This window comes from Chanos chanos, chromosome 1, assembly GCF_902362185.1.
Source record: "Chanos chanos chromosome 1, fChaCha1.1, whole genome shotgun sequence".
Classification (NCBI taxonomy): domain Eukaryota; kingdom Metazoa; phylum Chordata; class Actinopteri; order Gonorynchiformes; family Chanidae; genus Chanos; species Chanos chanos.
In genome coordinates this window covers 12,944,213-12,971,743 of record NC_044495.1, presented here as the reverse complement: position 1 = coordinate 12,971,743, position 27,531 = coordinate 12,944,213, and the positions used below count along the sequence as shown (strand labels likewise).

The 27,531-nt window shown below is 39.0% G+C and overlaps 3 protein-coding genes across 5 annotated transcripts; 2 read left to right on the top strand and 1 right to left on the bottom strand.

Moving 5' to 3' along the window:
• Window positions 1-1,046: 1,046 nt before the first annotated feature.
• Window positions 1,047-4,995, bottom strand: napba (N-ethylmaleimide-sensitive factor attachment protein, beta a). Of its 3 annotated transcripts, none has more exons than XM_030778374.1 (11): window positions 4,898-4,995; window positions 4,477-4,565; window positions 4,269-4,388; window positions 3,270-3,316; window positions 3,073-3,150; window positions 2,803-2,858; window positions 2,473-2,557; window positions 2,219-2,323; window positions 1,773-1,841; window positions 1,343-1,393; window positions 1,047-1,148 (listed from the first exon to the last, which is right to left on the bottom strand). In XM_030778374.1, exons 1-11 carry the CDS (start codon window positions 4,993-4,995, stop codon window positions 1,047-1,049), a joined length of 900 nt encoding a protein of 299 aa, XP_030634234.1. The 3 variants fall into 3 exon arrangements, with proteins under 3 accessions (XP_030634234.1, XP_030634242.1, XP_030634250.1); XM_030778382.1 differs by having other exon boundaries at window positions 4,269-4,385; window positions 4,486-4,565; XM_030778390.1 differs by lacking the exon at window positions 4,269-4,388 and having other exon boundaries at window positions 4,486-4,565.
• A 1,276-nt stretch (window positions 4,996-6,271) lies between these two features.
• On the top strand, window positions 6,272-13,095 carry mcm8 (minichromosome maintenance 8 homologous recombination repair factor). The gene is given in 19 exon segments (XM_030782436.1): window positions 6,272-6,446; window positions 6,759-6,857; window positions 6,959-7,041; window positions 7,152-7,262; window positions 7,264-7,302; window positions 7,585-7,688; window positions 7,812-8,010; window positions 8,145-8,230; window positions 8,647-8,795; window positions 9,497-9,695; window positions 9,829-9,859; window positions 9,962-10,102; window positions 10,283-10,424; window positions 10,728-10,923; window positions 11,290-11,509; window positions 12,006-12,215; window positions 12,401-12,477; window positions 12,724-12,913; window positions 13,003-13,095. Coding segments are annotated over 19 exon segments (2,544 nt in total).
• A 792-nt stretch (window positions 13,096-13,887) lies between these two features.
• crls1 (cardiolipin synthase 1) lies at window positions 13,888-16,933 on the top strand. Its single transcript, XM_030779633.1, has 7 exons — window positions 13,888-14,678; window positions 14,802-14,939; window positions 15,088-15,217; window positions 15,583-15,668; window positions 15,912-15,980; window positions 16,268-16,359; window positions 16,537-16,933. Exons 1-7 carry the CDS (start codon window positions 14,043-14,045, stop codon window positions 16,625-16,627), a joined length of 1,242 nt encoding a protein of 413 aa, XP_030635493.1. The 5' UTR covers window positions 13,888-14,042; the 3' UTR covers window positions 16,628-16,933.
• Window positions 16,934-27,531: the final 10,598 nt, after the last annotated feature.

Sequence of the window (27,531 nt, the reverse complement as noted above, 5' to 3'; positions counted from 1 at the left end):
ATGGTGTGGACATAATATGTTAAAATACAGTGTGAACTGGATATGATCATTTCTGCCTGCGAGTGCGTAACCAAGACAACCAAGTTATCCTGCAGTTATACGTTACTATATTAACATCTTCATAACTCTTAGTCAATTTAGTATTTAACATTAGATAAACGTTTTTTGAAAATAAACATTATTTATAATATAAACAATTAAATAACAGAAATAAATATCATAGTGTCTTAAGTTATTGTTATGTACAGAAAGTGATGCCAGAAACCCTTAGGGCTTCTATAACGATATTTATGTATATATTTGTTCTCCACTAGTAACAATATCATAATACATTTTAGCACTCAAATGCATTTTTTCATACCCATACCAGAAACACTAGTCTTAACAGATTAGGTGACATGCAGCATCAACTATAAATGGCAACACTTAAGACAGATGCTATTTTGAAATCACAGGAGTTGAATCAACCAAGATGATATGAGTATACCACAAAAATGGCACAAGAGTGGTAAACAACGTAAAGGCGCTCTGTAAAACATCAATGCACATTTAAAACAAACAAACAAACAAACAAACAAAACATGACAACTTAAGCCACATCTTTAAATACAGATGATTAGTGTGGTAACAACTTCCCTTACACAATGCCCATGACAATCTATGAATTGACATTTCTTGCAGTCTTTCGCAATCATTGCCCTGCATGCCACACACTTAGTGGGATGGTCCCAATAAATAAGTAAATACGTACATAAACAACAGTATATGGTTTAAATGCCACTTGTGTGAGAGTAAAGGTACAGAGAGCAACTCTAGCCAATAAAGAGACCTGCAAGGGCGTTACTTTGTCAATATTGAAACGTAGGGTAATCCTTGTGTTCTGAATATCAGTCTATTACAGTGTTAGCCACCTCAGTGAGGGAAAAATACATGAACAGACTGGCCTCCAGGCTAATATTTCTACTACAGAGGAGTTCAACCAGATTGTCACACAAAGTCACAATACAAGATGAGCTGAGTTGAGGTGCTATCACATTTCTGAGAGTTCATTTCAGGTCACCAGAATCTCCCTGGATGGTCTTCTTAATGCGCAGCAGCATAGTCGTCTGCCATTGGTCAAGACGAGAGATTGAGTCGAATTCCTTCACCTAAAACGGTTAAGAAGCAGCATCCATTGAGTTCAACCATAAGATGAGCTAGCATACACCAAATGAGTTGGCCAGGGACCTGACAGCTTTAAATCAGGGTTGTTTCCATTTCACGTCATGCAGATGATGGAAGTTTTTCAAAAACATTCAGTAATGAAACAATGCCCTGTAATATCCATCAGCACAGGACTTACGGCTTCGGTGAAAGCATCACTGTTTTGTTCTTCATGAGCTTCCAGAAGTTTCTGCACACAAGACAGACAGCATCTCAGAGCAGAAACATAAACTTTGACACCCTAACTATGTAGGGCTGCATTATGCACACACACACACATACTCAGGATTTCTGTATTGTGTGAAAACTGTATGTGTGTGTGTTGTGGTTGGAGGGTGTTTATGATATATACAAAACCCCCCCAAAACATACATATATATGTGTGTGTGCGTATATATATATAATTTTTTTTCTCCATCATATATTTTATTGCATTGTTTTTGGATGTCTGTTGTCTGTTTAAATATTTTTGTATATATCATATTCACCCTCCTACCACACACACACACACACACACACGATACATACAGATACGCAGTCACCACATCAGCACACAGTCATGTGCTAACCTTCAAAAGCTTGCATTCTCTTGAGTCTGAAAAAGCTGGGAACATCCCTTCATACTTCTCAATGGCCAACTATAAAACAAACACACAATACCATTAACCAAAATTTCAGACTAATGAAATCTCTCCTAAATTCATATGTAGGTTTGAACGTTATAGCACTCTTATCCTCTATGCTAATACGTTTTCTCTCTAGTGCAAGATCACAGAAAGAGGTACATTTTTGCCCCTGCGGAGGGTATGTTTGACTTTTTAGGATAAAATTTTGCAAGTCAGGTCACAAGGTGTAAGATTCTTCCACTTGCATGAGATGACAACTATAAACATCTTGTTTAGTCAAAGTGAGAAACTAACAGATTAAAGAGCGTATTACTGCTCTCTGTGGTAATTAAAATCCATTCTTAAAACCTGTTACCTCCATAGTGTAATCGCAGGGTCTTGGTATTTACCTTTGCATTTAATTCATCCACAATGAAGTGGCACAGTGATGCCTTGAAGAAGTACTCTTTAGCATTATACTTCAGTAATGGATTGTCCATTGTGCTCGTTGCAACCTATGCAAAGAAAACACCTTGAACATAACAACTTAATTTGAACATAACAGCTTAACAACTTGAACCTAACTTAACAGCATAAAAAACAGCCAAAGAAATGTATAACAAAAACATACTGTGAACACCCAAAAACATTTACAAACACAAACCTGCTCAAATATTTCAATGGCTTTCTGGTACTGCTCCAGCTGAGCACTGTAAAATCCAACCTTCAAGAGACACTTGTTGGCAGAGCTTTAGTGATAAAATGAAATAAAACATAAGGATGAAGTGTCCAGAGATTCACTCAAACTGACAACCTATTGACCAATGCACCTCAATAGCCTCAGAAGAGTTTGGGAGTTTAGGAAACAATGATGTGTAGCATCACAGTGTACTGTGTAGTAGTGTGTGTGTAGCATTCTCTGATAACACAGAATAAATGTCTGACCCATGAAATCAAGTAAAAACTTTGATTCAATGAGTGAGAAAACATTTACCTATTTGACTCTTCCCCTTTGTAATAGTCTGCTGCCTGCTCATAGTGAGCTATTGCCTACACCAAGATACAACACAGAGAGAAAAGCTGCAAGGGTTAGTACAGAAATATCACCACACAGTGTTACACAACAACTGCAGCCGCCTGTAGTCATATCCTGAACTGTCCCTTTTACTCTGTCCTTAAGTCGAATAAAAAGTTCAAATCTCTGCATTAACTTGGTCAGATTGGTAATTTTAACTAGGATGTCTGTGGGGATGAGGCATCCTACCTTTTCAATATCCACCAACTCAGACTCATACACTTCTGCAATAGTCATATGGTGCTTGGCAGCAATTGTGAATCTCCCCTGTTAGACAAGAGTAGGAATGTTCAAATGGATCATTTAAAAACTCATGTGTTTTGTTTGCTGAATGAAGGAAATGCAGGAAAAAAAGACTTGCATTTCTGTTAAGTGTATTAGCTCACCATGTCTGTATATATATCAATGGCCGCATTGAAACAGTTGATAGCCTCTATAAAAAGCATTAGGAAAGGAAACAGCAAAGCATTAGTCGCATTAACGATGAGAAGAAGAGGAAATACAGTTGTAATACTTCATTAGACAAGCTCATATGAAATTAATGAAACTGTGTCAGGGACATAACACCATATATGTATAGGGAATCGTTGTCTTTTTATGGTTATTAGTCTTCAATGCATTACTTGGTATGAGACAAGGAAATGTGTTATAAACACAGCTGTTACAGTAAACACAGCAGTTACTACCAAATATAACCTAAACATGCCAGAACAAGTCTTAATGTATCAAAGCAAATATCTAGACATAACTCCTAATGACAGCTATCACATCAATTTAATAATATTGTTATTAACATAAAATAAGTTTCATGAAACTGTTAACTGTTCTGGGTTAGCGTAATGTATAAGACTCAAATGAAAGTGTCAAGAATGGTAGTTTGGTCTGCAAACGCTAATGACACTAATACCCTAATAAAAACAGAGTTGAGTTTTAAATGAAGGGAGTTTAAAGTAGGTCATCCTTAGGGTGCTGTTCTATACTGTCGAATTATTTCTCTAGTCAGGAATAGTAATTATTATTGCAATTACTATTATTACTACTGCAAAACTCTATCATTTGCACACAAATAAAATCTAAGTGGCCTAATTACACTGAACTGAACAACTCATCATTATCATCATGTGTACACTGTGGAATGTATTATGATCTAGTGAGCTTAAAACTCAGACATTTGCACAGTCAAATGTCCATGAAGCTCTTTTGGCCTAGTTTGTCCATTTTGACACACAGATTTGTTTTTTTTTTTCAATCAAGCACTGTCAAACAATCTTTACATATGTTCCTGGGCTCTCAATGGGTATTGCTTTGAACCTGCAGTGTGTGAGCTAAATTAGCTGTTTGAGACACATTAGCTCTATTAATGTATCAAAATATTTCACCCTAACCTTGTGGGTCAGCCTTCTTGTAGGCATTGCCAGCATCAACAAAGCATGTGGCAGAGTCCAGCTTGTTCTGCATTTGCATGTGAAGCCTTGCAGCCTGGCAAAACGCATTCCCTGCAGCTGGTTAACGAAAAATTAAGAGAAAAACATTGTGAGAACAGCAAAGTGAATTTATCAGACAACGGCATTACTGTAAGGTATAACTAAGAGGATGTGCTACCGGTCCAGTTTTTAGCCATCTTGAACATATTAGCAGCTCTAGCGTACATTTCGCAGGCGTCTTCTACCTTGTGATTCCCCCTGTGGAAAAAAAAACGACGTCGCAAATGAGAATGTTCGTGGGTTTGTCGGATTGACTCACTAAAAAAACTGGCCTGCCTTTAGGCATTCTGTCAGAACGGTCATGTCAACCGACTTAAATGAATACATGGGAGTTATTTATATTTAATGCACGAACAGTGTAAATATAAGCATGCACTGGAGAGAGGGCATCGTGATATGATATCGATGGCACAACGTGTTACTAGAATCTAAACAGTACACCGTTATATAAACCTGGTCGTGCTGAATGTCAAAGGATGGTTATCATGAGCGCAATAGCATTACTAGCTTGCACACGAGATGAAACTCACCCAAACATCCCTCCTAGAAACGAGCCCGATGACTTTACTTTTTTATCTGCCTCGGCCATAAGCTGCATGGCCTCTTTTTCCTTGCCTGAATTATCCATTTCTGCACTTACTCCTTGAGAGCAACGTATGTAATGGAAAAAGGATGCAGTGAACTGGTGGTTTGACCTAAGAATGATGGATGCTACGTTAGTCTCCTCCTCCTCTCGTCCTCTGGATGCTGAGGATTGCGTGGGATGACTGCGACGTCTATTGCGCCAAAATGCACATGTACTTGGATAGACGTCAACTTTCTCTTTTTATTAAATCAAAACATCTGACGCATCTCAATGACAGCTTTTAATCTATTTTTTCTTATTATGTATGTTCAAATCACTTTGATCAGATTCACCAAAATAATTTGACTCTGCAGTCGAGACAGTTTACCATGGAGGAAGCGGAAATGACAACATATAGCGCTAAAAATTGAAGGAACTAGTGAACTGACATTTCGACAACAAACCTAACTTTTAGCAAGTCGCTGGCATCAGTAAACATGGTGAGCACTGATTTATTTTATTTAATGACACTTAATAACATTAAACTCAAATTTTATCTAATTACTGTCGCACGTTTTTGTCGCTTATATTACTGAGTTAAATTAGCCAGCGTTCGATAAGGCTTCGTTTAAGGCTTTAACTTGTAGTGTTTGCATAATAGAATTAGATATGACGAAGGTACGTTAAATTATCTCATAACGTTTGAATACATTTTCAAACATTAAATTATACGAAAGAGAAAGGCCTTATCCACAAACAAGCGAACGAAAGAATTCCCTGGACTCTGAAAAAAACTCGACATTTTAATATGGTACAGATAGTATATTGATATGTAAGGCTGCTATGTGGCGTTAGCTGAGGTAGTCAGACCTCTTGTTATGTTCACGTGAGTTTAAATTACACTTCAAATTTCACGTGGATTACCAAGGTCGTGTTCTACGAACCAGGATTTCTCGGTTAACTGGATATCTTAAATCATCAACCAAAATTGCCCAATAGGATTGTCCCATAACTCTTCTCGTGTTTAACAGTTTTTACTTTGACTCAAGTTATCTGGCTAACTGCTTTGTGGAATAGTGTATCCCCCCAGGATTTATTTTACACAGAATATAAAGTCCTGCTACCGAGCATTGTGTCACTATAATGAGGTGTAATGGCCACTGACATAACCCAAAGCTGGAATCTTTTTTAAAGTAACTGTTACCAAAGAACTCTCCCTGGCGATGCTAAATTTAAGTGGGCACAATTGTAATGGCATATACATGGCAGTCTATGTGGAAATCAACAGCACTTTATTCTCTACCCAACAGTTTATGGACAACGAGGTAATAAGAGAAAAATGAGCAGTCAGGGGTCTGGAAGAGGGTCGTGGAGAGGAGGCAGATGCAGTGGTTCAGGTGGATGGACAGGAAGGAGAGGTGGAGGCTGGTACTATGGAGGGAATAGAGGTTGGAGAGGACGTCCCTGGGGCAGGGGCCAGACAAACCGTCCACCTGGCAATGTTCAGCAGCGTGGTGGTGAGAAGCTCTCTTTGTAAAGTAGTTTATTTGTACGTAATAATGTGAAGATAGCTTTTCCAGAGTAAGAGATGCATTTCTGTATTCGTAATTTATCTTTTATGTATAAAGGGAAAAAAAAATATATATATATATATATATATATATATATATATATATATATATATATACACACACATATACACATATATATATATATATAGAGAGAGAGAGAGAGATGTAGATATAGATGCAGATAAGTGTACAGCTACATTGTCATACGTTACATTAACCTGTACAGTAATTATTGCACTGACTCATTTGTCTCAGGTGCAGTTTCACGCGTTGCATCACAAAATCCTAGAGGTACTCAAGCAACTTTAGACATTACATGTCCATACAAAGGATGGAAGCTGTACTTCACTGAAGGTACAGTATAAGGCTCTGACTTATGACATCATTTTAAAGATATCATGGTCTGGAGCTGTTCTTTGTCTTAAAGTAAACATATGATTTCCCTTGTCTCCAAGGTTTTGTCCAAAGTTCTCCATATGTAGAGAAGGTCAAGGTATTTGAACAGTATTTCCTGTCACAAATTGACCTTTATGATAAGGTATGTAAGACACGTTTCTGCCGGCATGCTGTTATGTAAAAACGTTTACAAATGTTTTCAAAACAAATGAAACATTTAAATGGAAAAAAATGCTTTTGTTTCCTCACAAGGATGAGATTGAAAGGAAAGGGAGCATCCTTGTGGACTACAAAGATCTGGTGTCAAACAAACAGCTGTCTGCACGTCTGCCTGCTTTAGCCAAGGAGCTCAAAGAAATGCCTTGAGAAGATGCTTGACTGCCTAGGCTTGGCTATTCACCAGGTATAAGATGTTGACCTTACTGCTGCCTCTGCTTTATATAGTCTTATAGCCACAGACGTCAGCCATTAATAAAGTTATTTATAATTGATCACTATAGAATTGTATGTTTTATTTCTGTTTATGTGCAACGCTGACATAGTCACGCATTACTGCACAGCTGTCAGTGTTTTCACATTGAAGTTGCCGCCTTTTAATCTTAGTATTTTACTCTTAAACATGCATGCCCCCCCCCCCCCCCCCCCCCCCCCCCCCCCCCCCCCCCCCCCCCCTTTTTGATGTCAGGTATTGACCAAAGACTTAGAGAGACACGCAGCTGAACTACAGGGCCAAGATGGGCTTCCTAGCGGTGCTACACCTATTATCAACATCCCCCTCATAAATGCCAGGTAGTGCTACAACCACTGGACCAATGCCAATAACCTGTCCAGACCTGGACAGATCTGGACAGGACAGTGAAACTTTTCACTCTTACCATACAGCTGAAATGAAAACCTCTGCTGTTATTTCAGGGTGTACAACTATGAACCACTGACTCCACTGAAAACACTGAGAGCCAATCTGTATGGTAAATTTGTGACAATCAGAGGAACAGTAGTGAGAGTGAGCAACATTAAACCTCTCTGCAGTAAGATGGCTTTTGTTTGCAACAGCTGTGGTGACACACAGAGTCTTCCCTTGCCAGATGGAAAGTTTACCATGCCTACCAAGGTAGGCTGTCTTTTAAAGCTCTGTTTTTGACTGTTTGTAATTATTTTCCACAGGGTCCTTTTTTAAATGTGTTTTTAAGATGGAAATGACACAGTGACTTTTTGAAGCCTAAATAATGATGCCTTGTCCCATAGTGTCTTCAAACAGAGTGTCGAGGTCGATCTTTCACGCCAAATAGAAGTTCACCGCTAACTCTCACTGTTGACTGGCAGACCATAAAGTAAGAAATTTGGTTTTATTTAATGGGGATAATACGACATGTTGAAAAATGTAGCTTTGTCATTTGTAATCATACAGGTTAGACATCTGAGACGTGATCTGGGGATTGTACACCGCAGTGCTGCAGCTAAAACCATTCAAATGGTCATAATTTTACTTTCTTTCTGCTGTTTGAAGAATTGTTTACTTACCTAACCAAGTAAAACATGAGTGGATGCACTAAAAGTAAGAAGACGGACACACGTAGTTTTAGATATAATCTCTTGCTTAGTGAAGTAGTAGACTGTGCTCTCTGTTACCATATCACTGTGCATTTTTGCTCTACACGGATCCATGTTGTGCATAAAGAATGATCCGTGTGTGAAGTTTGTTTGATTTAATATGCATTGTAAGTGCACAGTGGTGTGCTCTGTGCAGGATTCAGGAGTTAATGTCAGATGACCAGAGAGAATCTGGACGGATTCCTCGCACCATTGAGTGCGAGCTCACACAGGACCTTGTGGACAGCTGTGTACCAGGAGATATGGTCACAATCACAGGCGTCGTTAAAGTGTCCAATGAAGAAGGTGCAACATGTTAATTCAGTCTTGTCTGAAAAGTGTTAGGTAATCAGAAAGGGATCCAATAGCTCTTCTCATGCGGTTAAAGTTGTTGGCAGATGAAAAGCATGTGATCCAGTGCAAATTTCTGTATAAAATATGTGCCTAGATTTTCACAAGAAAAATTAAGCCTGGCATTGAACCAAGTTTTGCTCCAAATGAAGAATCTCCTCTCCCTGTCTGAGAAACCCACCTGTGGACACATATTCAGTGTACAGTTCATTTGAGGCAACATGGGCTATTTTAGGAGTGTGCTTTCAGCAGGATGATTGGCTAGCAGTTAGAGGACAGCTCCATATGGCCTCCAGTGTCAAAGCCCCAACCACTGGGCAGTGTAATGCTCCACATCAAGTGGTGTCAGACTCACCATACACAAATGGCTTAGATGTATGTTTGAATCTTTTTTTAACTCTGTCCAAGCACAGTTAGCCTTGCCATTGGGCTCACAAGATGAATTAGCCCAAAAGCATATGACAATTTCATTAAATAGCATAGCATTTGATGTTCCATGTAATATCACTATGTTGAAACATAATCTAAGCTCCCAAAGGCTTAGCCGTGGGATCTGAACCTTATAATCAAACTACAAAGAGGTTTTAGGATCTTTTTGTATCTGCCCTTCATGTCTTTGTATGCTCATAATGGTTTGTACTTGGCTCCTCTGATAGGAAACTGGAGAAATAAGAAGGATAAATGCATGTTCCTGCTTTACATTGAGGCAAACTCTGTCAGTAACTCCAAAGGGCAGAAATCCAAGGTCGCTTCAGAAATGGAATGCCAAGGTGCATCTGTGGAGTTTTCCTTGAAAGACCTCTATGCCATCCAGGAGATTCAAGCACAAGATGAGCTGTTCAAGCTAATTGTTAAGTAAGTAACAATTATATTGTCTTAAGAGTCTGGCCTCTCTGATACACCAATACACATCTGTTTAGTACTTTGTTTAGCTCTATAGTTTGTACTTTGTTTAGCCCCATAGTTTCATTGAGTCTCTCTTTTGCAGTTCTCTTTGCCCAGCAATATATGGACAATTGGTAAGTCAGGAGATATCACAGAAACATTTCTGTACCTAATCCGTTATGAGTTTGTCTACATATTCCCTATGATTCACGACTGTTGCATATTCATATGTCTAGCTGGTGAAAGCAGGGCTGGCTCTGGCTTTATTTGGAGGCTGTCAGAAATTTGTGGATGACAAAAATCGAATCCCCATTAGAGGGGACCCTCATATACTTGTTGTGGGTGACCCTGGTCTTGGAAAAAGTCAGATGTTACAGGTACGATACAGCTTCAGTTTTTGTTTTCTGATGCTGGCCAATACATGTATGTTATTTTAGTCAGACAAATATTTTCTGTTTCTTTCCTTTTCAATATCACGTCAAACATTTTAGTTTTTCATATGTCAATATAAACAAAACATTGTTTTGATTGAAGAATGACCTATCACATGTTTCCAGGCCGTGTGTAATGTTGCCCCGCGTGGTATCTATGTGTGCGGAAACACAACAACCACGTCAGGACTCACCGTCTCTTTGTCCAAGGACAGTGGCTCTGGAGACTACGCGTTAGAGGCAGGAGCACTTGTATTAGGAGATCAAGGTATGACTGCCTAATAGGATCACCCAACATACAAAGGCCATTCAGATAAACACAGGAGAAATTAAACAAATATGGAATTCCATGTATAATGCAAACTCTTTGGTATTAATTTTTCACATGATTGATTGTCATCCAACATCTAAGTAATTTGATTATTTTGTCAGTGGTTTCAGTAAAGTACTTAATTATTCGTTTAACCTCCTTTGTTATCATTGTAATCCATCTTATACTTTTGAGCGAAACCTAAAATATGCCGTGCTAATCTTGAACGGAACCACTGAAGCCCTGGTTTGTGTGCTGTAGGCATCTGTTGCATCGATGAGTTTGATAAAATGGGTAGTCAGCACCAGGCCTTGTTAGAAGCTATGGAACAACAGAGCATCAGCCTAGCCAAAGCTGGCATTGTCTGCACCCTGCCAGCTCGGACATCCATCTTAGCAGCTGCCAACCCAGTGGGAGGACACTACAATAAGGGAAAAACAGTCTCTGAGAATCTAAAGTATGCATTTTATTACGTTATGACAATACTGTCTTTTCAAATCATTGAGTACTAGGCCCAGCAGACTCCAAAGGCATCTAACAGATCTTGTTGCAGAGGGTTTTATGCTGCCTTGTATTTTGGGGCTTGCATATTTATGTTTACAGGAATTTCAGTGTTTGAGAAGGGTGAGAGAGACTTTCCATATCTAGCAAATTTAATTTTGAAATATTATTTGGTCCCAGACATAATTACAGCATTGTATTGTAGTATCCCTACCATAAAACCCAGTTAGTAACATTTTGTAACAATTTGTTTTTCACTTTAACTACCTGAGAAAACTCATCCAAAGACTCCTGAGTAATTGGCTTACTCTCTCCCCTGAAGAATGGGAAGTGCTCTCCTGTCCAGGTTCGACCTGGTCTTCATCCTGTTGGATACACCTAATGAGGACCATGATCACCTGCTGTCAGAGCATGTAATGGCCATGCGTACAGGCAAGAGTGGAGCTTTCAGCAGTGCCACCATTTTCAGACACAGCACGCAGGAACCCAACGTCTCCATTCTAGAGATGTCATCAGACAAGCCTCTTGCCGACAGACTCAAGGTGAAGTCCTGCCTTACATTACAGCTGAGTGGGTTTTGGTTTGCAGTCAGCTTCATTTACATTAACTATTACATTAGATAAGACTTATTTCTAGAACAGTAAAATCCATGTGCTGCCAAAACCTCCATTCTGGAAGCACATTTCAGGGAAATGATTTCTTTATGGACCTCATGTCTGGTTAGCATTTGTAAAACAACTGTAGTGTCCTATACAGAGACAAAAGGGATTATTGAACCCAGGGAATTAGTAGCTGCACACAACTGATCAGTCTCATACCCTTACGTTATACTTTGAAAGAAAGATTTTCTTTATACTATGTATACTCTCTCTCTCTCTCCATATATATATATATATATATATATATATATATAACAACTAAATATATAATAATAATATATTTAACTAAGCTGTGAGCTGAAAGGCCTGCAGTGGTACAGAACAGCTTAACGTGAAATTGGGTGGTTGAGTGCTGATGACTGAAATGCGTATGTCTCAGGTTGCTCCTGGTGAGAATTTCGACCCCATTCCTCACCAACTCCTGCGTAAGTACGTGGGCTATGCAAGGCACTACGTCCACCCTACACTCTCAGCAGAGGCCGCAAAGGTGCTGCAGGATTTCTACTTGGAGCTACGCAAACAGAATCACTCTGCTAACAGCACACCTATTACCACCCGTCAGATAGAGTCCCTTATCCGCCTCACTGAGGTAACACACTCCTCTCTCACACACACACACACACACAGGACCTTCATGTGCTGGACCCTTTATACAGAGCAAAAATAAGTTACATTTTCAAAACACTTGATGATTACATTGACAGATATCTGAGATTGTTGTTACTTTCAATGTCTTTGCTGCTGGCTCCTCACCATTAACTTTGTCTTATGAAGGCGAGAGCACGGCTGGAGTTAAGAGAGAAAGCAACACAAAGTGATGCAGAAGATGTGGTAGAGATTATGAAACACAGGTAACTGCAAATGTCAAAACACGTATTGTTGAAACTCATACATTAAAGAAAATTATGACTTTTAAATAAAGTATAATGTGGTTGAACTGGGCTCTGTAGCACTGTGACACGGATCATAGTGTTTATGAATAGTACACTGCAAGCCATGGCAAATCACAGTATGTATGAATTTTGGTCTTCTGTGTTGGTTATGCATTTGACTAATATCAGTGCTCTTTCTGTCACATGTTATTTTTCTGCGACAAGCTTGGCAGACACCTACTCGGATGAATTTGGCCGGCTTGATTTTGACCGATCTCAGCTAGGTTCTGGAATGAGCAATAGATCCAAAGTTAAAAAATTTGTGTCTGCTTTGAACCAAGTAGCTGAACGCTCCCGCAAAACCCTGTTTGAGACCCAGGAACTGAGGCAGCTGGCCAAAGAGCTACAAATTCAGGTGATCAAACTTTTGACATTATGCAAAGTCAAATGCACCCAAGACACTACTTACTAATCTGCATAATATATTTCTAATTTTTCTCCCAGGTTGTTGACTTTGAGGGCTTCATCAGTGTGCTAAATGAACAAGGTTACCTGCTGAAAAAGGGAAACAAGACTTATCAGCTTCAGACCATTTGAATTTCTGTATTTTATCTCTCTGTTAAATATCATTATTCCTATGTATATCTACTTGTCGGAGTAATTGATAAGCACTTTTTAATTAGTGGTTCATTTCATAGAAATACTTGAATGTTATCTGTGTATTTTTTGCTATGTGTGTTTTTTGCTTTGTTATACCATAACAGTTAATGCATTTATTCTTCCTACTCAGAAATGCCATTAAAAATAATGAACTGTGTTTTCACGAACTGATAATATAAATGCGACTTTGTCTGCCAGATCGTTTATTTGGTTGTTTCCTTTTAAATATTGTGTATTTCCCGCTGTGTCACATGACCTAGACTCTAATGACGACCTTCAGGTGTCAGGGCATGGTCGTGCGTGAAGTGCGGAACATGAAATAAAACAGAAATATATGATTTCCCAGATTCCATGTTCACCGCACAACATTATTGATTTGATTTTAGTACCTGGCGTGGTAAAAACCACCGTTTCACCGCTTCTGCCTAAAAATACTTTATGCGTGGTCCAGCATTGTGCGCATGCGTATGCTGACACTTTTACTATAATATCAGAATATTACACCTGCAACGCTGACAAATGATCATTCTAAAGGCCGTTGTAATAGGATGTTTGTGGCTTCTCTAATTAATAAAGACAAAAAAGCTCATGAGAAGCTAAAAAACTTACTCCTACATTTACAAACTAAAGCGTACTCATCCGTACAAGAACCCGTCCGACGGTTGACCTACCCCTGTCGTAAAGTAGTCAAACCGGAATACGGCAAGATGAAACACGTTGAATGTTGCATGTGAAATCTCTGGGAATTTTAAAGAAATTAAGATACCAAGAAGATGGAAACATCAAAGCCCAGTTATGTGGTGAGGAGTTAAGCAATGGAACAAGATTACAGAATGTAGGTTTTTTTCTTTTTTATCTATGCTGCTGCACTTATATGATTTGACATGTTCTTGGCACTTTGCAAAAATAACTTAAGTTGTGCGAGAGGGCACGTACCAATCCTCAGCTGCAGATCAGCTATACTGTGCCAAAACGTATGGAACTGGAAGGGATCGCCGATTGCATGGAGCCAGAAAATACCTTTGAAGACTATCAGAACAGATAGAAAATGGCTTCAGCGACTGAAATCCAAGTTTTACAGGGCTGGACAGTGGCCCAAATGTATGCACGTTCTCAGTGGCAGGCTAAACGACTTCACTTCAGCCTCGGATACGGAGCGTCATGGACTGTTTAAAAACCATTCAGAATCTGTCTTTAGTAAAATAACAGCTCCAACGAATCAGGATGGCTTTTATAGAGCAGAAGCGAAAGCCGACAATTTCACTTCTACCATGTGTAGATCTGATCTTCGTAGTCTCGACTACAACCCTCAGGTGTTTGGTTTGACCCGTATTTTTAATATTCGGTGGAACTGGGGGTGTCTTCAGTGGTCCAAGGGGTTCTGTACATCTAACCCCGGGAAGCCTCACGCTGACGAAGAGCAAAGTTCACTGAAGCAAAACTCGACAAGGGATCCCGACACCAGCCAAGGTGCCGCAGCACCTTCACCAAATGAATCCTCTTCTCAGTTCAAAGAGCTGGTAGGTTTAAATCTCTGAAATAAAATTTCGTTTCTATATTTAGTGATCTTATACACTCCATTTTAATCCCAAACGAGTGTGTCAATGTATGATTTTCCGTAACGGGCTTGATTTTTCAATCAGTATGAAAATCCATGGACAATTCCCAATTTCCTCTGTATGATGCGGATTGGACTGTCTCCTGTCCTGGGTTACTTGATAATGGAACAGTATTTCCACATGTCTCTTGGCCTTTTTGCTTTTGCTGGAGCAACGGATTTGGTGAGAAGCGTATTTTATTGCTCTTCGAATGCATTGGATTGTTACATTTAGCCTACTGATACATCGTCTGATGATTTAACTGCAAACTTTTTGACCACTTGGAATCCAGTTATGCCACATCTGAAAGCATCTGGTTTATCTCTCACAGCTGGATGGTTACATTGCTCGTAACTGGCCCAGTCAGAAATCAGCTTTGGGCAGTGCACTGGATCCATTGGCTGATAAGATTCTCATCAGTGTGCTATACATCAGCCTGACCTATGCACAGCTTATCCCAGGTGAGGCCGATCTTCAAAATGCAGGCTATAAGATGAAGAATCATAAGGATGTGTATATTCACTTTTTGCATTTCAGACAATTATGCATCCATTGTGAGAGAATTTACACATTGTCTGAGGGAAAGGTCAAATTAGCTTGCAGATCAAACCAATTTAAGATCAAGGATAGCATATTTTATCTTCTCAGCCTAGCTGATATCATGAACGTAAAACTGTACGTGTAACAGGTCTTCATGTCAGTTGGTTTAAGTACCATTCTCCCACTACAGAGCAGACATACCCGTGTCTTACCTTCTCAGGCTTATGGGCCTGTTTTCTGTTTTGTTGTGATTTGTGCTGACACGGTGTCATTTCTCGTCCTATAGCCCCTCTCACTGCGTTGGTGATATCCAGGGATATAGCTCTGATTGCTGCGGTTTTCTATGTCAGGTATAAGACTGTCCCCCCTCCGGTAAGTAACTGCTTCTCCTTTTTTGTATTTATCTGTTTTGGGTTTTTTTTCTGCTGAAGAATAACCTTATTTCATTGTGTTCAGTTATAAGTATGAAATATCTTGTTGTGTTCACTGTGTAGTTCATTTATTTAGAGAAATTATTTTACTCATGATAGAAATAACTGTGTGACGCATTCGCTCTTTTTCTAACTCTGTGAACCCCTGAAGGCAAGATGAGTAATGATGCTCTCTGATCAACAGGTGACACTTGGCAAGTTTTTCAATCCATGCTACACCACTGCCCAACTCAAACCAACACTAATAAGCAAGGTACTCGATCTGCTCTTGAGACTTTATGTTTTTTGTTGTTTTTGTTAGATTTGTTTAAGTGTTAGTGAACTCATGGGGAGTTTAAGAGTCTTGTTAGGCCTGTGGAGTGTGTGATGGAAGTGGTGAAATGCTTATGAGAAATATTATTTACTCTGTTAAATCAGTAGCTAGAATAATCTAGTAATAGTAAATGGCCCTAGAACAAAGTCCTTGGGCATTAAGAATGCAAACATATCTTTAATGATAGTGTAATGAACTAACTGGAATGCTTATCGTGTTGTTTTCAGATCAACACTGCAATCCAGTTATTTCTGGTGGCCGTATCATTAGCTTCACCAGTGTTTCACTACACAGACAGTGTTCTGCTACAGTCCTTGTGGTAAGTGCAAAAATGTGTGAACAAGGGTAATTAAATTAGATGTTATGTTCTTTGCACAAAAATGATTTGTTATTAAAATAATGATTTGTTTTTTAATAACACCTCTTATTAAAATAATTAAAATATCTAAAATTAGTTTGTTCCTAATGTGCAGTCTTATTTTGTCATTCTTTGTAGGTATGTCACAGCACTGACAACAGTGGCTTCTGGTTACAGCTACTATCATTACGGGAGAAAGACAGTGGAAGTATTAAATAATACCAAGTAGATACATTGTTGTCAGGACACCATACATTTTCTCTTAGAAACACCAGAAGAAAAATGAAACTGGATGAAAATGGTACATTTAATGTTATGAACAGAAAGTTTAGAGGAACCTTGAAATAAGACAACAGTCTTGTTTTTATATCTTACGGTAAGAAATATAGAGCAGGATATAGAACCAGCCGATTTCTTAATACAGAGAATCACACCTGTATGAACCCAATCATGTCTTAGCCTCCAACTCAGTAGAACTTTTCTATTCTCTTTCAATGAACACCTGCAGCATTTTCCAATTAAAACCATGATTTCAACTTAATCGGGGTGCCTCATTCATGTTTATTTATTTGTTTATGTAAATTTCAGTTTCTGGTGCCATTCAGGTCTCCCTAAGCTTTAGTTTATGGGTTTGTTTGTTTTTTTTCTAAATTTTCATCTTTACACTGGTGGCTGATCAGCATAGTCTTGATGTTGTCTTAAATCAGGAAATTTCTACAAATGTTCTAATGACTTTAAAGCTGTACAACAAAAAAAATGTAATCATTTTAAAGGAAAGGTTTGCCCATTTTTTTCCATTGTGGGCTTAGCTTAAAGCAACTTCACTGATGTATTCCCCTGACAGAGGTTTGAAAATATTAATAATAGTTTGTTTTCAGCTTTAAACTGTAGGATCTTACAAGGTCAAGTTATGGCTTATTCAAATCTTGTGGAACATATTAAGCCATGTTCTGTCTAGGTGTTTTGAGGAAAGAACATAACAGTCTAAACATTTGAAATTGAAATTGGAAACCTTTCATTCAACCTAAAGAGTCTGAAAACACCTTCAGAGTTTTACTACTCAAACAATGCCATTTTCATCATCAGCTCATGCCCACAAAGAGGGAAAAAAAATATTTGTCCTCCCAACAAATCTGTGGTGATCTCTTATTTAATAACCACAGTGCCAGACTCTGCTGTTTAGATTTAAAAAAAAAAATGTTTGCAAAGGTTGTTTGCTTTTCCTCAGGGTAGGAGAAGGCCAGATTTGGCATGGAAATGATACAAGTGAACTGAGGACCGTCCACTTGTGTTTTTTGGCCGTGTTGATTCAAACAGACACTCAACACTTCCACCACAGTCACGGAGACAAGACACACCCATACGGGACTGTAAATATACATTTGATTGTTTACCTTTGTACTTAGTTCAACACAGTTTGGGACAAATGTTCCTGCTTGCTTATGAGAGTGGGCACGAACTCTGTGTTCTTGCTGTGCTGCAAGTCTAGACAAATAGGCCTCATGGAATATGGCACCAAAACTGAGGTTCCTTTGGGCATCACTTTCTGCTGAAGCACTATCCAATATTACTGCTCTCTGGAGTGTAGAGCACACCACTGGACAAGAGCTGGGTAGGGGATGACATCTAGAGCATGTACATTGAGGGGGGGTTCAGGAACCATAGAGACTGGATTTGCGCCTGGACAGCAGCAGCTTTTGGAGAAGATCCCAGTGCAGAACCACTGCATATGGGCCTGCATACAGACATCATAATCACACAGTAGTTCCATGGACATCTCCATGACCTGATGGCGTCACCTCATAACCACCTGCCAGGGTTACTCTCACATGTTTAACCTCTGGAATGTGCCTTATGGACCTGGATTTGAGTTTTCTGGACACTTCATGTGTGACATTTGTGTTTGTTCAGGCCTTTGCTGATTGCTTGACTTATACATTTGCTCTCAAAATTTCATATCTGGAAAGAATCCACAACATTCTTGTCTCTTTGCTAGTTGTTATAGTCTTGTATGAGTTTTATGGTCTTATATGTTTGTGACATTTCATACAAATTTGTGCTTATTTTATTACTGTTCAAACGAACCTTTCTATTTTGTACAAAATGTGTATGACATTGTGGGAAGAATGCCCTCCCCACACTGATAATAGCAGAGATACTGTCTCAGTGTCCACACTGAGAGTGAGTGCACTTTCCTGTAGAAATCTGACATGCATATTTGCATTAGTGAACGTGTGAAATGCAAATAAATATGTACAGGTTAGCCACATAATCTGTCAACATACCCTGTGTTATTCCAGGGTCCTAACTAAAAAAAATCAGGGACAAATTGACCAGTCGTCCTCTTGGTCTCTCCTCATAGCCACCTGGGTTAGTTCCTTAAACAGGACGTGGCAGTCAAGGTCTTCGGATTCAGTTTGTGGCATTCTGGTTAGGTCATCTGTTCTACTTTAATTGTAGTGATGATGATATTCAATGTCACAGGTTGTTAGTGAGACAACACACATAATGACAAAACATCTTGAAGTCAATGATATGTCCCCTAGTTTAATACCTGCAAAAGTATCAAAAAGGGTATTTTAGTTCATTAAACATAAATATGTGTTGTCCTTTTTAATTACGTTTCAAAACATCCTACTTTTCCGCAATAACCGAAGAACATGTAATCAAGCTCATGTTCTAAAAATTCCATTTTTCTTTGAAGACAGCAGTGAGAATTATTTTCCTATATGCTTTCATTTTGTACAGTCACAAATAATTTCCATCAGTAGGTGCAAACCCTCCTCCTGGGAGTCCACCCTCTGGTAGGATTCTTATCTGTAGCTGATGCAGCATATCAAACTGTGTTGGAGTGTTTGGGTACAATATAGCAAAATGGGTTTTTTTCTGCAGTGGGAACTGTCTATTGAACATTTTGCAGGAGAGCTTGACTGAAGGAGAAATAAGCTAGAAGAAATGCAATCATATCACTGACTAAAACATCTGAACATCAGAGGGAAAGAAATGCTGAAATATTCTCTTTCATGGAGAAGAGGATGCATGATATCCGATGAAAGAATCAATCCAACTAACAAACTACTTGCATCTATTTACTGCCCGACGTGTCCGCAAATTAGGAGCAAGCATAGCTCAAAGTTTGTTGCAGAATTGTGCATACTAATGAGATGAAATGTTTTGCTCAAAGTAAAAACCTGCCAAAACTAGGCAAAATGATTTTGACATAAATGAACCTAGTTATGTTTGATTGAGGACACAGCAGAATCCTGTAGAGGGATAGACCTGTAGAGAAGGTTGATTAATACTACCTTGTATGTGATTCACACAGTAAATTCCACCATAACATTCACTGTCAAATGCCTTTTAGTTCTGCAATTACTACAGCATTCCTTTAACACCATTAGGTGTTTGCAATGTAAAATTAATGAAAACACAAATAATCTCACTCAAATCAAAATGTCAACTGAACTCCATGGGGAGCCGTAGTAATAGGACACAAGATTTAGGAGAGGTAGTTTAGAATGAAATCAGGCATGAGTTCGCAACTGTGGGACCTTTACATTTACAGGGTGTTTTATACCCAGTGGAGATAGATGCTAGAATGCCCAGGCTGAGGGTGAGCCAGTGGTCCTGGCAGGACTTGCAAGTCAACAATTAATCTCACAATCTTACTCCCTTGAGTGTAAAAGCTGTACAGTTATCTTTATCACATGCCCTATGCATATTAGCAGAGCTACATTCATAACAATAGATATGCTATTGTACTGATAATATTTTCACTTATAGAACCTCCCTTTATACCACACAGCTACACAGAGTGCATGAAAAATAAATATAAATTCACAATTTTATGTACCAATTCATTTTTACAGCTGTACTTCTTACTTTTGAAATAAAGAGTGTGTGAAATCGTGCTAAGGGTCTTGTTGAAATGAATGAACTTGTAAACATGTGAAGGAACAATGTTTGAAAGCATGTTGTAGGGTAGAAAAAGGGTTTGTGCTGCCCTGCATCTGGGTCTTCATGTTTTCATGGGCAACTTCCACATTTATCAGAGACAGAACTGAATGAAAAGAGCCAGCTGCTACTCTGTGCTAACGCTCCCCATTTTTCCCCTTCCGTTTACTCTCTTCTCATATCTCACTCAGCAAATGCATATGTGGCAGATATGCATTTTTGATTCTGGCTTAGTTCAGCAGTTAGCCACTAGGAGGCAGCATCTGATGATTTCATACCAGCACTGAGTCGTTACAGAAGAAAAAAGTCAGTGGCAAAATTGCCACAACTATCAAACTGAAGAACGATTAAAATGAGGTAGGTTTCATCTGATATCACAAAGGTGAATAGTTTTTAAGTGTAGGCGCTCAGTATAATTGTGAAATGTTCCTTTGTAATATTTGATGACTATTTAAATTTGATGTTATGTTCTGCGTGGTAAAAATGAGATCATTTAAAGTACCTGTAGGAACACCCATAGGCCTAATTGATAGTCAAAAAAAAAAAAAAATCAGATGGCACAGTGTCCAGACATTTCTGTGAATCAAACAGCTGTCATCTGTTCATCATTAACTTGATCCTAGTGTGTACTCTCAATGCTTTGTCCTCAGTTCAGAGGAACACAAACAGAATGTGAGAAGGAGTGTCGGCTTCCCATACTCCTACACAGACAAGATACACCCAGTTATGTTTTCAAGGGGCAATTTTCAGTAGTTGTTAGTAAGTGGTAGTGAAGTCATCCGACAAAAAAAAAAAAAAACTGGGTGGACTCTTTTGACCCCCTGAACCTTCTGCCTCTCCTTGTGTTTTCCTCGTTTCCTCCGTGCAATCAGGTGATACATAGCAGAAGTCATCAACCCATACAGGACTACTTGATACCTGAGTAATCTAATTATACACTGTTTAATGGAGCTGGAGGTGGAACTTCTCTGTGACTCACTAACAGAAATAGACACTCTGATGTTTCAACAAGCTGAACACACGACACTAAAACGTTTCTCAGCGATAATGATTCCTTTTACCTTTCAACCACTAATGTGTCAAGTGATTTTATGAACAGTTGGAAAAGTTGGAAAAATGTCTCAGAATGGTAGATGGTTAAAATAAAGGCCGGTCACTGGTCTTTTTTCCATCTTGTGGCTCAAATGGATGAACAGTCAGTGGTAAATGCCTGTGAAGTTTGGCATCGACTGTTTAAACCATTCCTGTTTTAAAGCAAAAAACAAAAACAAAAACAAAAACAAAGATCAAACAAACAAAAGAAACACCCAGAAACAAACAAACAAAAAAACCCCCAAAAAACGGTGTCATCAGTGTCGAGATCTCACTCACTCATTATCTAAGCTGCTTATCCTAATCAGGGTGACGAGGGGGTGCTGGGGGTGGGGGGGGGCAGGAGCCTATCCCAGCATTCGTTGGGTGAAAGGTGGTAAAACACCCTGGACAGGTCGCCAGTCCATTGCAGGGCAGACACAAAGACAAACACATTCACACCTAGGGGCAATTCAGTATCTCCAATTTGCCTGACCTGCATGTCTTTGGACTATGGAAGGAAACCCATGCAGACACAGGAGAACATGCAAACTCCACACAGAAAGGACCCTGGCCACCTAGCCAGGAATCAAACCCGGGACCTTCTTACCGTGAGGTGGCAGCACTGCCTTCTTGCTGCGGCACCGTGCGCCTGTGTTGAAACCTACACATTTCAAATGAGCACCACATATGAACCGTTTTAAGAAATGTAACCATGCCATCTGGAGTTCGCATTTGATCACTGATTGAAGGTAACAATGGTTCAGTGATTTGTGGTTGTGTCTGAGTACTTTATCAAATGGCTCAATGAGTTGCGGCATAATTCCCGCTGTTCCACAGAAATATATTCTGTAGCCAACAGAGGGAAGCATCACATAACCTTTTCAAAAAACTGATACATATTTGTCAAATTTTACATGACCAAAGTCTGCACTGTGAAATGTACAAACTTCTGACAAGCACATAATATATTCAACACATTAAACTATAAGAAATATCAAGCTGTTGTGTATGTGTTCCAGCAGTAACGGTCTTTCGGTACAGGCTCCCATAACCCTAAAACATGGCAGTATTTATGCCACCTACTTAGAGTGCTTTTTAAAGGGAAAGAGGTCAAATACAAGACCCACCGCGTAACAACTGAGCTGTTTTTCGTAATCAAGGCTAAGCTGATTAAACCAATAATTCCAATCACAGGTTAGTTTATACAGTGACTGTAATTCTGTGATCTCATAATCTGAGTCTTAATGCGACAGACAGGCAGATAGAAGCAGCATGACACGCAGATTTGTAAATGAAAGAAGGCCGGGCAGGGATCACGTCGCAATCGGTCACAAACAAAACATTAATAATAAAAAAAAAAAAAGAGTATCACAACCCTGGGGAATTTCATTCAAATAAACACCTGTGGCCAGAATGTGGTAGGCACATACAAACGCTTCATAATAACAGTATTGTTAGACTAACAGTTTTCTTTATGGACACAATGGGTAGAAATCCCGGCCAGAGCTGCACAGACTTGGTGGTGTCTTTTTCTCCATCCTTGGTAATCTGAACCCTAACCAGCCCTATTGTCTTTCTAAACAAAATCATCTGGCAGCCCTCCCAAGCCCCTGCGGCCACAGACACCTGCCTCTGACAGAAGAAACAGGAGAGAAAAGAAGAAAGAGGGATGGAGTGAGAGAGAGAGAAAAAAGGAGGGGAAACCACACATGGGCTCTTATACTGTGTACAGTGGCATCGTGCAGATCAAGCTGGTACATGCTGGGAATATGTGGAGGGTGTACTTTCCCCTGTTCCATTTTAATGCAGCACGTCTGAATATATTCAGGAACATAGGAGGGAGATTAAGGGATAACTGAAAGACATTGTTCACCTCTCACAATACTCCAGCTAACAGACACACTGAATTACCATTGCAGACACTCTATGTGTGATTTAAAGCCGTATAAACACAAAACTTTAGTGTTACAGTGTTACATGAGAATTGATTGTTTTCAAATAGACGAGCTTTGATTCTTTTAATCTGGCTGAAGATATGCACTTTATACATTTCTCTAGTTTTCTAAAATCTCATTTGTTTATTTAATGACTCATTTGTGAACGTTGTGGCACATTACAGAGGCAGAAAAAGCATTTAGGATGTCTTAACAAAAGTTTTACTATTCAGCTCACATGGCCTAAAATATCAGCGAGGTCTCGGCTTTACAACACAGATTTTTACTCACATTTTTAAACATTTTCATTACCCTCATGCTTGAATGACCCTGGCACATAGCCCATTTGCACATAAATACTATATTTTACTTTGTACTAATAAACCATAGCATGAAAACTATTAAACTTTATGATTGCCCTCATATTTACCAGACAGTATGAACTGATTCTTTTTTCTCATATGAAGTTAGTGCACTCATATTATTTATGTATTATTCATTCAAGTGACCTCTACATCTTACCACCATATTTGCACAGTAAAGAGGAATAACAAGATTAGTACTGTCTTTGCAGACTCAGTAAACACATGCATTTGACTGACAGTTCTGTATGTTTCCCCTCTCTTTTCCAGACTTCTGCTTAAAACACGTGTCCCCACATGTTTGCCTGTAAATCCTCAAATAGGTTGCATCACTCATTGCTGTGCCAGCAATGATTATGTTCTATAGAGTCCTGTTTAGCTCTTCCCTTTCATCCTCTTGCTGCAGGAACATATTGGACCCACTGGAAAAACTCATGTTTTCTGGGGCTTATGCAAAGTAGGTAAGAACCTGCTCACACTGACCAGAAGTGTCATTTTACTAAGAATCTGTCTGATTCTAAAAGACGGTAGACAAGACAAACAAACATATAAAAAGCCGGTATTAAAACTGAGATACATACATTTATTGTGTATCGAAAGGACGAAAGACCAGTGGAAAGTAACTTTACCTTAAAAATGAGTGCATATGCATTTTTTCCTGACTATTCTCTGAATATTACGATCAACAGTCTTTTTACTCAATCAAAAATACTGCTGTCAGTCGAAAATGCATCAGTGCATTTATTGCTAAGATGCATTGATACATTATAGGCCTCTCTATTTTAATGACACTTGACTGCTGCCATAAAGATGTCAAAACATCAAGTAGGGAGTTTTTATGGAGAGCAGATGGGATAATTGGCCCAGTCACAGAAGAGCATTGAACAGTAGTCCCACAACACAGCTGAGTACATCAAACACTTTAAGGAAGAGGGGGTTAACCACACAAAGGGAAATAACGGATCTTTTACTGTCATCTTCAACAGTAAAGGAATCCAGAGCAAACACAAGTAGCAACTCTACTTTGGTATGGTTCACTCTTCCACAAATCAATTTACCATCTTAGAAACAATTGGGGGTGTGTGGGGGGTGTTCTTCCTAAAACTCTGTAATTATGCTGATTTGGGTATTCCCTCTCATTCTGCCTTTCTAATTACTATCTGTGCGCATAAGACATAAAGTCTTCCTTTGAAATTGCATTTACTTTCATTCTGCCTTGAGTTAAAGATGTTGAGTATGGCATTATTTTATCTCAGCAAATTCACAGTGAGACACTGTGATGATATCAGAAGAAATACTACCCCACATCAGGTCAAGTAAATGAATGGATCATTCATTTACCTGACCTAAATTCAAAGTAACTTATAGATCCTCGTTATTTCTGCAGGTAACATGTTAGGACATCAGTATAGATCCAGCCCGAAAAAATACAGTCTCTAAACAGCGATGCTGTGTCTTGTGGCTGCCATTCAACCAACCACACTGAGCAGATTTGTATCACTATGAAAATTATATATCTAAAGAAGAAAAAAGCAATAATATTCAGAGAAATTAGCTGAGCATCACAACCAAACAGCATCTGTTTCCAATATGTAGCATAGCGGAAGGGTGGGTGCTTTGCTTAGTGGCAAAAAAACACAGCCTACTGTATCTTTAAATAGCCTGTGGCTTTGGGCAGGACGGATGTGTGGCTTATTGTTGTATCCCAGATTCCTTGAATCTAGACTGCAGCTTCTTTCCTTTGAAGACAACAAGTGTACAATTAGACTGGAATGTGTGCAATGCTGTCTGTTGCTGTAGCTGTGTGCTCTGCAGGACTCGACCAAAGCAGAAGTGTCCTCTTAACACAGTGTGTGTTTAAATACTCCTGGGGAGGCCCTAGTCAACCACATGAGTGCACTCTCTCACTCAACTACATGCTCAGTCTTTGTCATAATGGTAATTAGGAGCCAAATGGTCAGTTTATGAGCGGTAGCAAAGCTGTTGGCTTTGTCTGTGAAATTAAGTTAAAAAAAAACAAAAAACAAACAAACTAGATGATTAAACAGCGAGAGCTCAACATGAATCATTTCGAGACAGATGATTTCACAGATTGACTCATGCAGCAAAATGATGGATATTATGTATTTAATGCATTGTATATGACTTTTAAAATAATTTTGTACCTTCAGTTTCAAACCCTCTGCTGATAGATACTATCCAGTACATCTTTCAGGAAAATATCCACAAATCCACAAGCTATAACGGAGCAGGATCGTATCCTCTCCAACACTCACCGCAAAGCAACTTCCGTCCACAATTTAATGGAAACATCATGTCAAGTGCAAGACCTCGTTTAGTCACGAATGAAAAAATGGTGAAATGGGAGGACTAGGGGAACTCCATGTTTTCCCAAATAATAAACAGTCCCTCATTGATAAACTTTCAGCTGCAACATGTATAAACACTAAATGTAATATTAAACACGACAAGATTTTTGATGCTCGGTTTTTCTGAGAAAAAACTTTTTCTGACTTTTTCTCATACACTAAAGCCTCCAGAATGACTTGTTCGAGTATTTGCCTTTAAAACGTGAAATATCCTTGTCTGTATTTAAAAAAAACAAAACAAAAAAAAAACCAAATAGACAATTTTGCTGCACATGAAATGAATTAAAAGGTCTTTTTTAAAACATTTTGGTAGGTCGCAGTTGCAGAAGTTCCAACACAGAGGTGGATGCTGCAGAATAGTGACTATACCAAAAATCCACAAAATTCCTTTGGGCAAGCACAGCACAAGCCGCAAGGATCGATGACACACACATTGACAGTTGCGGCCGAGTTCCACAGGCTAAGCCAGTGTGGTGAAACATTGATTGCTTGTCCAGCCTCCTCACTCAGTTCAAGGCATACCATTCTTCCCAACTTACCATGTGAACAGCACAAAAGTCACTCTCCCTTTGCCCACAGAGCAAAAATTATTCCCCAAAACCAGCCAGTGTCAAACTCTCAAACTTGACTTAGCCATCAATGTGAAAGTTACTTCTTTCAAAATTCTTTGTAATGTTTAAAAGATTCTATTACAACATTCCTGGTTACCGATCGAAGGACGGAACATCAATTTACGTGAAAGACTTAAGTCATTTGAAAGCATCCAAAATAGCCACTTGGCGCCACTAGTCAGTATTCCTAAATCCAGTAATTAGTTATTTTTTAAAGAATGTTCAAAGGAGAAACCATCTCATGACTTCTCTGCTTGTTTCATTGGACTGGTAGAGAATCACACAGATTGAGGAAGTGGAGAATAAGAGAACATAGCTGATGACAGAAACGTTTCCCATCTTCTTTTAATATGATTGAACATCTAAGCTGGTGCAATTATGTATGCATAAGTTAAACTTGGCATAACAAAGACTCAGTTTCCCTTCTCAGACAGCTAACAGACTTGGAGAGTGTACACATAAGACTTTTGCTGCTTTGAGAGGATTGCCTAACACTAACAGGTGCGTTCACAAAGGGGGGTAGGGGGGAGTCGATCACCTTTAGTTTGTAATTTTTAGATGAGTATCTTCACATGAAAGACCTCTGAATACCTATCTTCATCAGAGCATGTCATCTGCTGAGCATGTCTTTGTGAAGCTTTCAAGTCTCTGAAAATGTGATGATGAGTAAAGAATAGGAATGATAAATAAGGTAACCGTCAAACATTTGATTTATGGGACTGGGCAGAAACACTGTTAATCAAGCATGGTGGTCTCAACCACTCAAAGCCAGAAGTCGGTTTTCACAAACTGCCTCTTGGCGTGAGACAGTGATCACTTTCAGTGATTT

Bases quoted from the DNA above. Each gene is read 5' to 3' on its own strand.
- napba (XM_030778374.1), bottom strand. From the start codon at position 4,995: ATGGATAATTCAGGCAAGGAAAAAGAGGCCATGCAGCTTATGGCCGAG. The intron at 3,151-3,269 runs GTGAGCTAATAC...CTTGTCTAACAG, and splicing joins TTGATATATATACAGACATG to GGGAGATTCACAATTGCTGC. The intron at 2,859-3,072 runs GTAGGATGCCTC...ATCTTGGTGTAG, and splicing joins AGTTGGTGGATATTGAAAAG to GCAATAGCTCACTATGAGCA.
- crls1 (XM_030779633.1), top strand. From the start codon at position 14,043: ATGTTCTTGGCACTTTGCAAAAATAACTTAAGTTGTGCGAGAGGGCAC. The intron at 14,679-14,801 runs GTAGGTTTAAAT...TTTTTCAATCAG, and splicing joins CTTCTCAGTTCAAAGAGCTG to TATGAAAATCCATGGACAAT. The intron at 15,669-15,911 runs GTAAGTAACTGC...TCTGATCAACAG, and splicing joins ATAAGACTGTCCCCCCTCCG to GTGACACTTGGCAAGTTTTT.